Genomic DNA, 18,640 nt, shown 5'->3' with positions numbered 1-18,640 from the left:
TTTTTTTTCTTCAAAATTTCCATAAAAAGGTTTAAAACAAAAATTCAACTAGTGTATGGTCAACTTCAGAGGATACTGAAGTAGGAAGCAGATCAGATAAAGATTCTGCAGGAATCAGCAAGCAAAGTCAGCAAGCAAATGCAAGGTAACATTCTCCCAAGATCGAGCCGAGGAGGTAACTATGTCAACCCGTCTAAGGCAGACTCAGAATTGCAAAGACTTTAGCAGAGGTAAAAAATTCAGGTTGTCAGAGTCAGGCATCTCATGGGGCATCTTACAGGCAGCCCTCAACAGTGGAGTGGTGAGCTGGAGGCACCTGGTACAGTGGGGCTCTTCCCGATGTGTCTAGAACTGGACATATTGCACTGCAAGGCTGAACACAAAGTAGCTCAAGGTACAAGGCTAGGCCTAATACTCAAAAACCACAAAACAATAACCATGGAAACAGGAACAGAGGAAAGTCCCACGTGTCTTTGTGATCAAGAGCAGCAGGGGGAAAAACTGAGGCATGCGAGGAGTAGGAATAGTTACGCTTGGCTTGCTCATCATTTTTTGTTTCCCAATGTCCAGTCCTTCTGTAAGCAGCTTTAGTCTCTGAATTTCTGTGTCCCTCAATGGAGGAGAAAGAAAATAATTTTGCTGCTCACATAAAACGAAGAAAGGCATTGCACAATATGAAGCGGGCATTTTCAATACAGTTTTGACAAACAAGTGTAAAAATAGAAATGTAGTGGAAATGCGTTACCTTTCATGCTTTTGTTTTTCAATTTGTAGTAGGTAAACTGTGAAATCATTATAAGATCCATGTTTACATAAAAAATGGCAGCGACAATCTGTAAAGAAAAAAAGAAAAAAAAAAAAATAGTCTAAAGAAAATCCAGTCAGACCTTTTAACCAAATGCCATAGTTTAGCAGTAACATGTCTCTTGTTTTGGATTTGTCAGGAACTTGGCTGATGCAAAAAAGAATTTGGAAGGTTGGGGCGAATGTGGTCCTGGAAAATGGTTTTTGAAATGCATGTTGCTCTTTTACACCATTTAAATTAAAGCAACTCTCAAATAAAGCTTGTAATCAAAGACAAACCTGCAAAACACGCCTCCCAGAGTCTATTCCCATGAGTACCATTTTGTATGTCCAACTGCCTTGTTTGGGGGCAGATTCCCTTTATTACAAAAGAGCTATACTGTTCTATCAATTTAGAGCTTCTTTTCAAGCAGATATATTTGTATAGCTCATGCAGCAGAGACTTAAAAATTGACCTCGCACTGTAAGCAAAATCCACTTTTTCCCCCTCTTCCATAACCACTTTATTACCACGCTATAGCCAAAAGACAGCTACAGTGCGATACTATAGTTCTGGGAGGGAGATTATAAATATATATTTTGGCATGGGAGATTCGCATCATGGATTTGCAGCTGAGACATCTTCAGCAACTGCTTGATGCCATCATGTCAATATGGACCAAAATCTCTGAGGAATATTTTCAACACCAAGTATGCTGCAAAGAAGTAAGGTAGTTTTGAAGGCAAAGAGGGGGTACAACCAAGTACTAGCAAGGTATACACTCACTGACAACTTTACCACTTTATTAGGTACATCTTATTAGAACAGATGTGAAACATTTGATTTTAAAAAGAAGTGTAAACTTAAAAAGTGTTACTAAACCGAGGAGCCTGCATTCACTATATCTGATCTGCGTAAATATAAAATGCTAAATACCTTCTCATCAGCAGTATATAAGTCTTGTGACTTCTATCAGCTCCTAGTAAAAGGTTGTAGGAGAAGTTTTCATAATGCACTGAGCTGTCCTATCAGGATCCAGGACCCCTGATCCTCTGTCAGGGCAGTGCCAAATGGCCCTGTGCTGATTACATGCACACTCCCAAGAAAAAAAAAAAAAAAATCTCTCTAGAGACACACCAAATTGAACATGTGCAGCCTGATTCTAAAGGCTCTGTCTTATCCAGAAATGTTCTGGAGTCAGTGGAAGGGGAGGAACAGAGAAGACAGGATCAAACAGCCTTTTTACACAATGCAGATGATTAACCCCTTAGGTTCTACAGTGAGTATAACAAGCATGTTTTACGGCATATACAGACTGATTTTACAGTTGTGGGTTTAGTAACACTTTAAAAGATAAAATACTCAAAAATGATAGGTCACTCTAGACAGCATAAAAAACCCACATTGCAAGGGTTAAGTGCTCATTAAATCCAGAACTCTAGAAAAAAAAAAAAAATGGGATTTTTGATTTACCGTAAAATCCATTTCTATGATGTTCACTGAAGGACACAGCCCCTCATCTTCATGACCGTAAGGTTATACTGCCCCCTACAGGAGTAGGAAACCAGGCAGAGAAACAAGCTTGAGCACACCTATGGGACAGTCCCTGGGGGTATACTCCAAATTCCTGCTATAGGTTATCAGTTTTGTAACAAGCAGTGTCCGAAGAAAAAAACCCAACTCCAAAGAGGGGCGGGTGCTGTTTGCGTCAATGAACATCAGAGAAATAGATTTTACGGTAAATCACATTTTCGCTTTCGTTCATTGACAGGCACAGCTCTTCATCTTCACAACCGTAGGGGCATCCCAAAGCAGTGTAAAACATGAGGGGTGGGAACAGCAGAAAACAAACTTCCAAGGCTAAACATAGCCAACCAGGTAACTTGGAGCTCACCTGGTAAAAAAAAAAAAAAAAAAAAAAAAAAAAACACACACGCTCAAAAGGACAAGTCCTCTAAATAGCAGCCTGCAAAACTTTGCGGCCAAAAGAAGCATCCGCAGATGCCAACACATCCACTTTTTAAAACATTGTGAATGTGTGCACAGATGACCAGGTGGCCTTGCAAACCTGTACCACTGACGCCGGATGATGGAAGGCCCAGGAGGCACTAAGTGCCCGAGTAGGGTGTGTCCTGACAGGGAAATGAGGAACCTGACCCTTAATATAACAAAGCCTGAACCACCGTCTGTCTGATCCATCTGGAAATGGTCGCAGCAGAAGCAGCCAGCCCCTTGCAAGGTCCATCCGTAAGGACGAATAGTGAGTCTGACTTCCGAAACGACTCCGTAGCTGCGAGGTGCACCCTAATTGCCCAAACCATATCCAGGAAATGCAAGGCCACTTCTTCCTTAGAATGCTTAAGACTTGGGACACAGGGAGGGCAACACAATGTTTTCATTCAGATGAAAATCGGAGCTGACCTTTAGAAGGAACAATGGATATGGCCGAAGAACCACCTGATTACTGTGAACCACTAGGTAAGGTGAACGACAAGACAGCGCCGCCAGCTCAGACACCCTGCACGCAGAAGTAATAGCCACCAAAAAGGCCACCTTCTGGGACAACGTAAGCAGGGGAATCTCCCAAATGTTTTCAAACGGAAGGTTTCTGGAGAACTGACAACACCAAATGGAGGTCAAACGGCGACAATGAAGACTGCACCAGGGGAACCAAGTGTCTCAATCCCTGGAGAAAGGTACGCACCAAGGAGCTTGTGGCCAACAGACGTTGAAAGAAGATTGCCAAGGCCGAGACCTGGCCTTTGATGGTACTCAAGGCCAGATGCTGCTCAACCCCTTGATGGAGGAAGGCCAAGATCCGAGTCACCGAAAAGGAGCAAGGGTGAACTCCTAGGAATTAACATCATGCAATGCATGTCTTCCAAGTACGATGGTAAATCTTCCTGGAAGTAAATTTTCTAGCTTTAAAAGCATAGGAATCACCAATTAAGACAACCCTCTATCCTTTAGCACCTGGCTTTCAGCCAAGCCGTCAAAGCAGGATGGAAGATAAGGGACAGCAGATCTTTCCCGAGATGAACTTTCCAAAGAGCATCGGCGACCAGCTGTACCAGATCAGCGTACCAAGTCTGGTGAGGCCAGTCTGGAGCCACTAGGATGACCAGAATTCCTTCCATCTTGATCCTGTGCAGGAGTCTCAGCAAAAGCTTTAGAGGAGGAAAGGCGTATATCAGACTATACTGACTCCAGGGAGCCACTAAGGCGTCTGTGGCGTCAGCTAGAGGATCCCAAGACTGAGCCACAAACCTCTGTACTTTTCTGTTGAGGCGAGAGGCCAACAGATCCACCTCGAGTGTCCCCCACCGGAAACACAATTAATGGAACACCTCCGGATGAAGACCATTCTCCTTGATCTAATGCCAGTCAACTGATATAGTCCGCCTGCCAATTTTCCACTCCTAGAGCAGAGCAGATAGGGCTGGAACGAACCGTTCTGCCCACCTTAGAATGCCAGCTACTTCCCGAGCCACCAGAACACTTCTTGTTCCCCCTTGGTGATTGACATAGGCCATGGGCCGTGACATTGTTCGATAGGATCCACAACGGACACCCTTGGAGATGACTTGTCCAATGATCCAAAGTCTGATCGCTCAGAGCTCCAGTACATTGATGGCGTCTCCCCACCCTAATAGGCTGACATCCGTGGTAACTACTGTCCAATACAGGGGAAGAAATTATTTTCCCAGAAGAAGTGCCGGAGAACGAAGCCACCAAACCAGGGACCCCCTCGTGTTCCGGCTCAACAAGATCAGATCGTCCACCTCACCAGATTCTCCTTTTGCAGAGATCTCATGTGGAACTGTGCAAACGGAAGCGCCTCAAAAAAGGTAGACACCATCAGGCCCAGCACCCGCATGCAAGCCCGTAGAGATGACCGTTTGCTGGAAAACAGAAGGCGAATTGCCTCCTGCAACTTGTGAAGTTTTTCCAGAGGAAGGAACACTCTGGCCAAGACCGAGTCCAGAGTCAGACCCAGACAGTCCAGGCCCGGGGACGGGACCAGAGCAGACTTCTGAAGATTCAGAATCCAACCAAACTCCCTCAGCATTTGCAGAGTATTCTCCAAGTTGGCCAACAGAGCAGTGCTCACAAAACCAAATCATCCAGGTACCCCAGTAAAGCGGTCCCCCGCTGACGCAGTAATGCTAGAACTGGGGCCAACACTTTTGTGAAGACCCGAAGAGTAGAAGACCCGAAGAGTAGAAGCGAGACCAAAAGGGTAACGCCACAAAGTGATAATGCTCCTCACCCATGGCCTTGATTAGGAAGGTCCATGGATCCGGAAAACAGCAAAGACGCCCCCCCCCCACCCCCTATACGGGCGAGAGCGACCCTTCAATTGGAGGAATTTTTATCCGCAGCTCTCGTTTTGCCCGACCAAGACTTCTTGGACCCCCCCAGTGAAAGCCCTCAAGGGTTTAGATCCCTTATCTTGAGATCCTGAGGGATAAAAAGGCCGCTTGGGAGCTGAAAAGGAAGGTCCCCGTCTGCAACGGGACTCCTTACCCTTGGAAGCCTGAGGAAGAAGAATACTCTTTCCCCCTGTGAGGCCTTCAATGATATCATCCAAGGAAGCTCCAAAACAGTCTATCCCCATGAATGGAAGATCATTAAATGCCTTCTTAGAAGCCTGGTCCACAGACCAGCATTTCAGCCAGATAATGCGCCACAGGACCACTGCTGAGACAGTCTAGAAATCAGGGGAGCGGCATCCACAGACAACCTGTAGCCCTTGGACCAACTGATTCGCCAGCTCCACAAAAGCAGGAAGGAGCGATTTCTCCTCCAGGTCCCAGCGTAAAATTTTGGCCCATTTAGTCATAGCTTGTGACACCAGGGTGATGGTAAACACCAGCCTAAATGCCGACCCAGCCACAGTGAGCATATGGGGATCAAGGCCTCCGACCTCCTATCAGCCGAATCTGAGAAGACCGGGGACTCTTCAACCGGTATTACAGTGGCTTCATTCAACCTGGAAACTGGAGAGGCCACTACCAGAGGTACCATCCATTTTTTTTAAGGAGGGACTCCTCCTAAGGGTAGAGCATTGCAAAAAGCTTAGGGATTGCAAAAGTGTATTTTGGGGCCCCCCACTGTTTTGAGACAATGTTGTCAAAGGCAGCGGGAAAGGGGAACACCCTCGCAGCTTTGGAGAACCTGTGGGTGCCAAAGGTGACACGTGACTAATGCTGCGTTAGTCGCATCTTCCATATGTAAGGTTTCCCGCACTGATGCAATCAGTGCATCCACTAGCGCCTTTTCATGTGTGGCTAGAGGAACCATCCTCACTATCCGAGCACACAGGGTGCATGAACACAGACCCCGAAAGGTAACTTGCATCCGCTGCGGCTGAATCAGCCTCTGGATCTGATGAGACAGAGGAAGCAGGTGAAAGCAGGGGACCCTTTTTGCTAGCCGATTTGCCCAGGACCAAGTCCACTTTGGACACCAAAGACTCCATGACTGCCATCAGTGCAGTCAGTTGTGGGGCTCCAGACAGCCTGACAGCCTCTGAGAGGGGATCAGGTGGTAAAACATGCTTCAGGGACTCCCTGAATGGAGAGGGGAACCCGAACAAAAAAGAAAAAAAGTGTAAAAACATTGCAAGGGACACCCCACTGCACTGGTCGGCACAACAAGGCCCAGCACAGCACTACAGCTGTAATAGCAGAAAGAGGGAGAGAAAACCCCACAAGGCACTCACCACCACCGGTCAGCACACAGCTTGCACTATCTGCGCACCATGCGGCGATCAGGAAGAGGAATATCCCTGTACCAGCACTAGAGGCTGAGGAAGGGCTTCCCACCACTGAATCACCTGCAATCTGACTCCAAAAAACATGGCCGCCTTTTTTTGCAATGGGCAGATGGGGGGCACAGGCCGCAATAGACCACTGAGCTGGGGGGGTGAGACGAACTGGGAGGGAGGGAGGGGAGCCCGGGGGTCTGACCTTCCCAGGGAGGGGCCCACGTCCACCCCGAAACCCTCCAGGGGGGGGACAGCTACTTACTGAACCAGATTTACTTACCCAAAACTCAGCTCCACTGCACTGGTAGATTGGTCCCTGCAGCCTCTTCTCTCTCATGCTGTGGTAGTCTATAGTCCTTCACTGGACCTGAACATACCAAGGTATAGCCCACTGCCAGCCCTTGAAGAAGCGCAGTCTGCCACGGTGTGGAGGATTAGGTAGGTAAAAGTGCTTTCACTGTCCCCCTAGACTGAACGAGCAGTTTACCTTTGCATTGCAAGCACAGCCTCACTGGAAGGGAGAATGCTTTATAAACTTGGGCCCTGGGGAGGGGGGGGGGGGGGCCTCCAAAGCCTCTTCTATTTGGTACTCTATTCAGCAGTTGCACTCTGACATCACATATAAAATGTAGGACCTATAGTCCTGCATTCTATTCAAGGACAGGGAGGGCTCACCCACAACCAAGAGCAAAAAGAAGAGAGTGCCACAGCAAGGAATAATGTTTTACAATCTGTTACTCTACTGTTACACTTAACAAGCTTTTACCCCAGGGGCACCCACTGCAAGGGTAACTTTTTTTTAAAAAAACAATCCAGGAGTCCAGCATTAAGAAAGAAGGGCAATGGGAAAAAAAAAAAAAAAAAAAAAAGGTAAATACAACTTGCCCCTGCATGTCTGTCAAATGAGGACATGTGATTGGGTCTGAATTTTTTCAGCACACTTCAGTTAGCATTTATATAAGATTCTAATATTTTAAATAAGCCAGCATTTTACAGTAAGGATGAAACACTTTATAGTATAAAGGTTTACCTGTATTGGCAGTTGTTTGGTCAGATAGCAGCCTACAAGGTTTGTAAAGTCCCCTCCCAACCAACATAACAGAAACCCTAGGGAAAGTGCTTGGTCAACTTTTCCATTCTTGTAAGAAACATATAGTTGGCTGGAAAAAGAAGAAAAAAAAAAAAAAAGAAGGATTGTTTGTGTTAAAACAAATTACATAGGAAGGAACTTCAAGACACAGGTATTAGATGGAAAATACACGCTAATGTGTTAAACTTCCAACCCACATTAAAGAGGTTGTAAAACTCAGAATTTTTTTTTTTTAAAAAAACGAACACCTGAAAGACAAACACACAATGAGCTAGTATGCATCGCATACTAGCTCATTATGAAATACTTACCTTAGAACGAAGCCCTGAAGTGCCGACTGCTCACCTGTCTCACGGATGACATGTTATGTTGCCCTTCTTCCGGGTTTGCGGCATCAGGCCATCAGATTGTCTGAAGCCGCAATGACGTCACTCCCGCACATGCACGCGGGAGCCGACGGTCACGGCACAGGGCTCTGAAGGAACGGCACGAGCTGCCGTTCCTTCAGAGCGCATGCGCCAGTGATGTCACTGGCTGCATGCAAAGTAAAAATAGCTCCTAAACGGTTCATGTTTAGGAGATATTTACAGTACCTATAGGTAAGCCTATGATAAGGCTTACCTATAGGTACAACTTGCAGAGGGTTTACTTCCTCTTTAGGCACCTTACACACGATACTCCTGTTAGAGCATCTACGTTTTCTGGCGTAATTGTAATGCACGCATTTTCGCGAATTCGCGCAAATGCGCGTAATTGCGCGCAAATTTATTCTAGCGTTCTGGATATTCAATTGACATTTTGGGTCATTTGAGCGCATTCGCGCGTTTTTGCACGCATCAGGCGCAAATTACTGACCAAAAATGCAGATTTTTCTATTTTGTTCTTACTGAAGAAAACGCGGCGCTCATTTACGCGGTTGTGTGCATAGGCACATTAAGAATGAATGGGCTCTATTTTAGCTCAGAAAAAAAAAACGCTGTACTGAGCATTTTTAAGCTGCAGTGTGCAAGAGGCCTAAAAGTCACATCAATTAGCCACATGAGATATTTTGTGTCTTGCTGTTTTAGCTCACGACATGTTTTGCATCAAAATGTATAGTGGAACAAAACAGTGAACATAGGCTTCATTCACACTGCCGCAACTTGTCAGGCGACTTGTCAGCCTGACAAGTCGCGGTCCCTCGCGGTCCATTGACTGGTACAGGAGCCGTTCTTATAGGAGCGACACAAGTCGCTCCGACATAGAAAAAGGGTCCTGTACCAATTTGGGGTGACCTGGAGGCGACTTGCATTGACTTCCATTATGTGAAGTCCGTGCAAGTCGTGCCGAAGTCGCGGTGAACGGGACTTCACAGGTCGCCCCCGAAGTCGTGCAGGAGTCGTGCAGCTTCAGTGTGAATGCGGTCTTAAGGCCTTTTTACAGGGACAGTTGCCGTTGAAGATCGGCGATTCCTGCCGGCAGAAAGACCACCTCCATGCAGCCTGCTTTTTTGTGTGAAAAGCCTGCAGTGCCACAGACAGTTGAATACTCTATATAAAATCAATGGCCAGCACCAACACTATTCACATGTAACTGCTTATACAAGAGGTGACATGCAATTCGAGACTGAACCGGAGGTTCTGGCCGTAGAAAACTTTCCAGTGTGTATGCAGCCATAGCACAGAGTACCACTGCATCCAGAGGCAGAGTTTAGCCCATCCCCCACACAGATAGAAAGCACCCCCTCGGCACACCCCCTCGGCACACATTTAACCCTTTGATCGCCCTGGTGTTAACCCCTTCCCTGCCAGTGTCATTAGTACAGTAACAATGCATATTTTTAGCACGGATTACTGTAGTAATGTCACTGGTCCCCTATAAAATGTAATTTAGGTGTCTGATCTGTCCGCCGCAAAGTCGTAGTCCCTCAAAAAAAAAAAAAAAATAATAATAAAAAATGACATAAATCTTTCCTCTAGTTTGTAGACGCGATAACTTTTGTGCAAACCAATCGATATATACTTATTGGGATTTTTTTGTTACCAAAAATATGTAGCACAATACATATTGGCCTAAAATGATGGAAACATTTTTATTTTTTTTTTATTATTGGGAATGTTTTATAGCAAAAAGTAAAAAAAAAAAAAAAAGTTTTTTTCACTGAGAAGTGTTGCTCTTTTTTTGTTTATAGCGCAAAAAAAAAAAAAAAAAAAAAAAAAAAAAAACGCAGGTGTGATCAAATACCACCAAAAGAAAGCTCTATTTGTGGGGCTCTAATTTTTTTGGGGTACAGCATCACACGCGCAATTGTCAGTTAAATTAACGCAGTGCCGTATCACAAAAAATGGTCTGGTCATTAAGGGGGGTAAAACCTTCCGGTCCTTAAGTGGTTAAGACACTGTATCACCCTGCTCTGCACATGCTCAGTTGCTCTTTATTTTAGGCACTGCTGAGCTTGTAGAGGTTGATCTGCTGAAAGCCTTAAAGTGGAAATAAACCCGCCTATCCTTTAGAGTCAGGGAAGCTGCTTCTGTTTGATCTGCCATGGTGATGCACATGTGATCAGTTATGACACCGGTTTAATGGTTTGGTTGAGGACACAGGCAAATGTGACAGTTAGCAATCCTGGCATGCCAGGAACGTAACTTTTTTTGAAACTGTAAAAATTGATGGGTTTAGTTCCAATTTATGATTTACTGCTGTTCAGGGGCTCTGGCCTTCAGAAAAATGGCAGCCTCCATCAAAAAGAAACAGAAACAATGCTGGAGGCAATTTACAGCAAATATTTATTTTGGTAGCATAATTATTATTGTGGAATGTATGTTCCTTGCTAAAGAACATTATTTATCAAGTGGTTATGGGAAAAGTTCTGCTTTACGTTACTTATGAGAATACTAGATCTTGTCAGCTTTTTATTGTGGTGTTTACCTGTTGCAGATTTTCCTTGGCCTATCTGGTAAAGCATTATTACAGTAAAGGGGAAACCCCCCCCCCCCTTTTTTTTTTTTTTTACAGATACACTTTAAGGCCAGCCAGAAGTTAGTGATATTGTAGGAGAACGGCCCCTTTCACACGGTGGGTCCAATCAGGTCTGCCTGTCAGTTTTTCAGGCAGTCCTGATCGAAAGGTCCGTTCATCCCTATGAACAGGAGGAGGTAAACAAACTTGTACACCTATTTACCTCAGGGAAGGGGATTCTCTTCTGTTTAGGTAGATCTTACGATAGCCGGGTATAAGCAGACAGTGGAGTCTGTTAACTTCTGGTCATCCATACAGCAGAGCTGGCTCTGTCCCATGTCCGCACTGCAGAAGCTGAACGGACACGAACGGGTCTACCGTCTGCTCGGCTCCAATCAGCAGAAGATCTGTGAGCTGACCACGATGGAGTCTGCCCCATGTGAAAGAGGCCTAAAACTCTTACAATTCACAATATCAAACACATTCTTCCTGCAAGGTCTACTTCAAGGCTAGGTTCACACTTGTGCATTTTTCATTAACACAATACAGTCCATTTAATATGATTTCCTGTGGCTCACATTCACATATGTGCGTTTTCAATTGGTGCAGTTTTAAAAAGGGTCAGCAACTTTTTTGCCAACGGCAGATTGCATTTTTTGGTTCCTTAGGCTTCAATGTAAATGAAGCAGAAACACAAAAAAAAAAAAAAAAAAAAAAAAAAAAACGCAGTGCTAGCGTTTTTTTTTTTTTGTATGCGTTTCTCCTGGTTTCTTCCACATAATATACGCCTCCCAAAAACGCTTGCAAACATGTTAAAAAAAAACCCCACATAAACATACAGGGAAAATGCATAAACTGCAACCTGCATAGGTGTGAACCTAGCCTTAGTGATCATTCACTTGGGGACACAAAAAGCAGGGGGCTGAGCCATGCTTTTATGCCCCCCCCTTACCCACCCACCACAGCAAAGACATCCCCTCAGGGCTATACCCAAGCTGTAGCATTCGCCAGACAGCACAGCTGCTGAACGAGACATATTCAAGTGGGTGGGGCAAAGCTACAACTGCATCCTATGGACACTGTCATGGCATGATGGGTTGGCATTTTGAGGGTTAAAGCAGGTAGTAAGTAGGCAAACTGCTGCCTCCTCACCGTCTGTCAAACACCCTCTGAATTTGTTCCATTGCAGAGGGGTAGCAGCAGAGCCTCAGGAGTGAACAAGCCCTTAAGCCCCCGTTCACACTGGGGCGACCTGGTCGCCTGACAGGTCGCCTTCCATAGAGAAGCTGCGGACCCGTTCTAATAAGAGAGACACAAGTCACTCCGACTTAGAAAAAGGGTCCGGAGCTTCTTTAAATCACCAGCCTGGAAAAAATATATATTTTTTGTGTGTCACTGGCAAAAAACAAATAGTGAAAATACAAGAAATATGTGGTTTGCTGCAGCTAAAGTGACTTCACTAAAAAGTGAAAGTATAAGACCCCGTTCACACTGGGGCGACCCGACTTGCCGGGGCGACCTGTGAAGTCCCGGTGCGCAGCTCGCACCGCGACCTCGGAGCGGCCGGCACGGACTTCATATCATTGAAGTCAATGCAGGTCGCTCCGGGTCGCCCCAAAAAAGCTCAGGACCCTTTTTCTAAGTCGGAGCGACTTGTGTCGCTCCTATTAGAACGGGTCCTGTGCTGCTCTATGGCAGGCGACCCACAGCGACTTGTCAGGCGACCAGGTGGCCTGACAGGTCGCCCCAGTGTGAACGGGGTCTTAACGAAATAAATCTACAAGTAGCTGAGCTAACCAATACGCAAATTATTAGTGCTCAAATCAACACAAACAAATATTCAAACCATAAAATTCCAACACCACTAGTGATGTGTAAGAAACCAAAAATTAATAGGGTTATCAAAATAAAATGTCCATTAACAAATCGATTCCGTGCCAGCAGAGATACCTTGCATATAATTGCTAATATGGTGATTCACCCAGGTTTAACGTGCCAATAACCACCACCTTCCAAAATGTCACACCAAATAATTGGAATCAGGAAGCTTCTTGATGATGCACAATTATTGCGAAATGTATTGAGGCTGATGGAGTGATGCTGACGCTACTTCCAGTTCCTGACCTGTACTAAAACAGAGGCTTGGATTGCATGCCAGCTTCATCGGATGGAGCGGTGGTCATACAGGCTTAGCGGATTGCTGGATAGACTTAGTGCCAGTCTAAGGGCACTTGTACATGCGAGTGTAACCTTTAATAGGTTTTTGATTAAATATTTGGATGTTATGTAATCAGATAAATAGCCACCATTGCGCGAGTGTATGAGAGGGGAGCTTGTTGAAGTGATCATAAAATCTGGTGGAACAAAAACATGGGACCGCAGGAAAGATCCAAAAAGGGGACTAAAGACCCACTCATTGACCAGGCTCTTACTACACTGCCATTTGGTGAGTGTGACATTTTGGAAGGTGGTGGATATAGGCACGTTAAACTTGGGTGAATCACCATATAAGCGATTATACGCAAGATATCACTTCTAGCACGGAATGGATTTGTTAATAGACATTTTATTTTTTTAACAATTATTTTTAGTTTGTTGCACATCACTAGTGGTGTTGAATTTTTATAGTTTGAATATTTGTGTTTATGTTGATTTGAGCACTAACAATTAGGGCTCTTTCACACGGGCGATCCGATCAGATCCGCCTGTCAGTTTTTTAGGTGGATCTGATCGGATCCTCCATGCAGCTCTATGGGGCAGCGGGTGTCAGCGGAGACACCTCCGCTGACACCCGCATCCGATCCTGTGCGTGAAATCTGGACGGATGGAAACCCTATTTTTCCATCCGTTCAGTAATCGGAGCGGAGCGGATCTGATGAGAGCGGACAAGCGGTCCGCTCTCATCCGATCCCCCTCTGCAAGCGGAGACGGAGCTGTCATCCGCCGGCTCAGCGGGGATCGCGGATCGATCCCTGCTGAGCAACACGGATCCGCCTACGGAGGCGGACCGTGTGAAAGAGCCCTTAGGGATGCACCGATCCGACTTTTTTGGTCTCAATGCCGATTTTTTGCTTTGTGAAATCGCCGATCCCGATTCCGATCCGGAAGTACTGTTTTGTGAGCTTATAGCAAAAAAATACTTCCGGATCGGTATCGGCAGATACCTTATAACAATTTTGCATTCAAAGTTTAAAATATCATGGGTTTAGTCTTTAAGAGGTTAAACTTCCCTACTCCAGCAGACAGAACGAAAAGATACATTGTAATCATTGTGGTTACTTAAAGAGGTTGTAAACCCTCAAAACTTTTTTTTTTTTTTTGCTGCAACCTGAAAGAGAAACCCATAACGAGCTAGTATGCATCGCATTATGACATACTTACCTAAGAACGAGCCCCCGCCGTGCCGCCCGCTCACCTGTATGACGGGGGACATGTCCAGTCGCTCGTCTTCCGGCCATCTGATTGGCCGGAGCCGCGGTGACGTCACTCCCGTGCACGCGCGTGGGAGCCAACGGTCACGGCACGGGGCTCTGAAGAAACGGCACCAGCGGCCGTTCCTTCAGAGCGCATGCGCCAGTGACGTCACTGGCTGCATGTAAGGTAAATATCTCCTAAACGGTACATGTTTAGGAGATATTTACAGTACCTATAGGTAAGCCTTATCATAGGTTTACCTATAGGTAAAAAAGTGTCAGAGGAGGGTTTACTTCCTCTTTAACTGGGAGAGTTGAAAGGCATTTGCAGGAGACTTTTTTTTTCTTTGACAGCTGTTCTCTGCTCCCTCACATGCTATGTAAAGAGCAAAACCGGATCGGCCCGTGGATCTCTTCACCGGATCGGCCCGTGTGCGATGGGAATATGAACTTTTCTTAGGAAAGGTGTCCTGTACCCTGAGCAATTAATTCTTAATGACACTCCCATGCATTGACAAAACGCCTGCATTTTCACATGTGTGAAACTGTGTAAACGTGGACACAAACTAAACATCTGTTCTGTTGAACCCCGATTCAGCAGGAATCTCTTCACTGATCACCTGCTGAATGGAACTGAGCAGCTCTGTTTGAAACAGCCCTAAAGGAAATTATACAGATTGTATAGTGTGGGGGGTCACCTTAACAGGAGCATTCCCATCACTTTGAGAGATTTCCTCTATACATACTATAAGAAAATTAGGTGAACAATTGTCCTGTTTTCCCTCGATGTTTCACAGCAGGTCAAAACCAAGGATGGTACTAACCGAACGAAAATTCTAATAAGACAAAGGATTTTTTTTTTTTAGGTTTCTGATCGGGCTTCATCTTTCGTATGCAATGTTTCTTGTACCAAAACAGTACACATTAACCACTGGAAGACTGACCCCACTTCCTGAACAGGCCATTTTTTGTGATAGGGCACTGCGTTACTTTAACTGACAATTAAGCAGTCATGTGACACTGTACCTAGATAAAATGTATTCAATCACCTCTGCATTTTGTTAATGAACAAAAAAAAAAAAAAAAAAAAAAAAAGATTTTTATATATATATATTTATTTATATATAATTATATATATATATATATATATATATATATATATATATATATATATATATATATATATATATATAATTATATATTTATTTATTTATTTATTTATTTATTTATTAGGGATGCAGCGAAATGAAAATTCTGGGCTGAAACCGAAAATGCAGGCCGCTAATAGTTATAACTATGTGAGCCCTTCACTTCCCTGTCAGCGGAGATACATGCATGACAGGGAAGTGAGGCGCTCACATACTTATAGCTATTAGCGGCCAATCGCCAGCCCGCCCGGTGTGTTAGTTCATTCATGCACAGATCGTAGTAGTAGTGACCTCACCGGGAGGCGGGCCGCCGGCCAGAGGCAGGTTTTTTGAAACGCACTTTTCTGATGTACTTTGACAGGGGAGAATTCCCCCAGCACCTGGCAGACAGTTCACTTAGCTTGTACTGGAGACTCTCAGTGACTGCTATCAGATGTTAGATCTCAGCAGTGTAGGCAGGCATGTATCTCCGCTGACAGGGAAGTGAAGCGATCACATAGTAATAGCTATTAAAGGCCGATCGCCCGCCCGGTGTGTTAGTTCATTCATGCACGGATCGCAGTAGTAGTGACATCACCAGGAGGCGGGCCGCCGGCCAGAGGCAGGTTTTTTAAACCTGCGCTGCGCCCGCGGCGGCCATCTTTAGTATCGGCATATTTAACCCATTTTCGGCCGAAATGGAATAAGCCCATTTTCGACCAAAATTTCAGTGCATCACTAATATATATATATCTTTTTTTATATTCTGCTATAAAAACATATCCTATAAAAATGAATTGGAAAAAAAAAAAAAATCTAAATTTCTTTATCAGTTTAGACCAATAGGTATTCGGCTACATATTTTTGGAAAAAAAAATCCCAATAAGCCTATATTGATTGGTTTGCGCAAAAGCCATAGTGTCTACAAACTGTAGGTTATTTATTTATTATAGTAATGGTGGCGATCAGTGCCTTATAGTGGGACTGAGATATTGTGGCGGACAATTTGAACACTGACACTTTTTGGAGACCAGCAACATTATTACAGTGATCAAGAATATGCAGTGTGCACTGTCACTGTACTAATGACACTGGGTAGGAAGTGGTCAAAATCAGGGTCGATCAAAGAGTTAACTGCATGCCTAGCTAGTGATTTTGTGTACTTAGGGAAGTGCTTTAACTAAGGTAAGGCAAAGATCCGATGTTCTATCAGATTACCCCTACCTGTCAGATCGGAAGGGATGTTCTGACCAAAAAATACTTACTGCGCATGCGCTATGCATTCCACGGCGCTATGCGTTCCAAACACTTCATGATCTGATGAGTAGCAGAAATGTGATAGAACACCCGTGTGGACATCTTACTATACACACAGCTACATCTTGAATTTCAGAGTAATTTTAGCAATAAAGTGAACGTATATAAATAAGTATAGTGTATTGACATCTGTGATGCTGTTTTGATGTTACATTTTGAAAGAAGCTGGATGGCAGCAGTAGGAAGTTGGCGGTGGCCATGTTGGTACACCCCGCACTGCTCAGCGCTAAACCTTTAGAGTCCATTCAGACTAGCGCGACTTGTCAAAGTCGCGGTCGGTCGCTTGCAATTGAATAGTACAGGACCCGTTCTAAAAGGAGCGACACAAGTCGCTCCGACTTTGAAAAAGGGTCCTGTACTACTTTGGGGCGACCTGGGAGCAACTTGCATAGACTTCCATTATGTGAAGTCCCTGCAAGTCGCGCCGAAGTCGCGGTGCACTTCACAGGTCGCCCCTCGAAGTCAGATCGCGCCAGTCTGAATGGGCTGTTACGCTTTCAAAATTAAACAGCATCACAGACATCAATATACTATATTTATTTATACATGCTCACTGTACTGCTAAAATGTCAAACAGATTATCGCAAACTGTCAGATCGTGAAGTGTTTAGAACGCATAACGCCTTGGAATCCATAGCGCATGCGCAGTTAAGTATTTTTTGCTCAGGACGTCACTTCCGTTACACAATCTGATGGGTAGCGGTAATCTGATAAAACACGAGGTCTCTGCTTTGCAGGAACACAGGATCAATGCCTTCCCTACTGACAGACCGGTGATGTACCTTGTTTACAAAGACAGATCTCCGTTCTGCCTGTATACTGGTGGGTGACGGGCAACATCAAGTCCATGTGTGATCACATCGGGTGCGAGCCGCCGCCGGCCCATGCACACGCCCTAGCTGGATCATGTATATACACGTGATCCGGCGCACAGCTGCCGCCCTGTAGCAGTTAAACTGTTATGGGGTGGTCAGCAAGCAGTTAAAGGAAAATTGGTAGTTCTGTTTATGTACCACAAATAAATTTGGATTGCCCTTCAGAATGTTTCATGCCTTGTACAGAATTGTTCTCCTGTTTTTCTTATAGTCTGTACACACCTTAGATTCTGAAACAAGATCATTTCCCCAAAAAGTACACAGAGTGCAAAAAATAACCTGTCAGGCGTCCTATGCTATAAAAACAACTGGGAGAACTGCAGTGACAAGCAGAGAAAACAGGGGTCATTTCTGAGCGTCTCCCTCTGCTGGTAGTTGTAGTTCCCCCCCCCCATCATGTACACAGAGGACTCTCCCAGGCAGACACACAGGATAATTACGGTAATGCGGGATAATTACGGTAATGCAGCGAAGAGGAAGCAGACGATGGACACCAGTCCGATGATGACACTCCAGTACTCCCAGCTGTTCTCCACACACTGCTCCAGCAGCCGCCAGATCCAACCGCTGCCGTAAGGGCACAGCAGCCGCTTCGCCTCAGCCCGGGACACGTTCACCCCACCGAGCACAGGAAGCCATTGGGGCCCCCCGTCCGCCATCACACCACCACCACCTCCTTGTCCTCGGACTGCAGGGCCGCCGCTCTCCCGCTCAGGGACACAGGGCCCCACATTCAGCGGGCGCACCGCTCTACCACCCTGCACCGTCTCCCTGAGCGACACCTGGAGACCGGATGATCATCCTCTCATTGGATGAAGCCGGAGAAATCCCCGCCCCCGAGTTCGTTCCCCGCTCCAAGCAGCGTGTCCCTGTGTACGTCAGCACAGAGTAGTCACGAGGACAGAGAGCTGTCTGATGTGCATCCTGTATACACTACATATATATATAGTATCTCACAAAAGTCAGTACACCCCTCACATTTTTGTAAATATTTTATATCTTTTCATGTGACAACACTGAAGAAATGACACTTGGCTACAATGTAAAGTAGTGAGTGTACAGACAGTGTAAATTTGCTGTCTCCTCAAAATAACAACACACAGCCATTAACCATTAAGCCATTAACACTCAGTGTTTACAAGTTAAAATAATTTTTTTTTTGCTAAAAACCTACTTAGAACCCCCAAACATTATATATATATTTTTTTCAGAGACCCTAGAGAATTAAACGGATATTATTGCAATATTTTTTATCACACCGTATTTGCGCAGCGGTCTTCCAAAAGCAATTTTTTTTGGAAAAAATTAACTTTTTTGAATTTAAAAA

At 45.0% G+C, this 18,640-nt stretch overlaps 1 protein-coding gene across 1 annotated transcript in view; it reads right to left on the bottom strand.

The window, feature by feature from the left end:
* The window catches only part of LOC309551393 (lysosomal amino acid transporter 1 homolog), a 44,658-nt gene extending 26,494 nt beyond the window's left edge, over nucleotides 1-18,164 (bottom strand). The window contains exons 1-3 of the mRNA XM_082251967.1: nucleotides 17,773-18,164; nucleotides 7,585-7,714; nucleotides 746-833 (exon numbers count right to left, since the gene is read on the bottom strand). Coding sequence (XP_082108093.1) covers nucleotides 746-833; nucleotides 7,585-7,714; nucleotides 17,773-17,972 — 418 coding nt within the window. The 5' untranslated portion in view covers nucleotides 17,973-18,164. The remainder of the gene's footprint in view (nucleotides 1-745; nucleotides 834-7,584; nucleotides 7,715-17,772) is intronic.
* Between the last annotated feature and the right edge of the window lie 476 nt (nucleotides 18,165-18,640).

Source organism: Pelophylax lessonae (genome assembly GCF_965119305.1).
Source record: "Pelophylax lessonae genome assembly, chromosome: 3".
Lineage (NCBI taxonomy): Eukaryota > Metazoa > Chordata > Amphibia > Anura > Ranidae > Pelophylax > Pelophylax lessonae.
The sequence above is the reverse complement of the archived record's forward strand: the minus strand, read 5'-3'. Positions and strand labels throughout refer to the sequence as shown.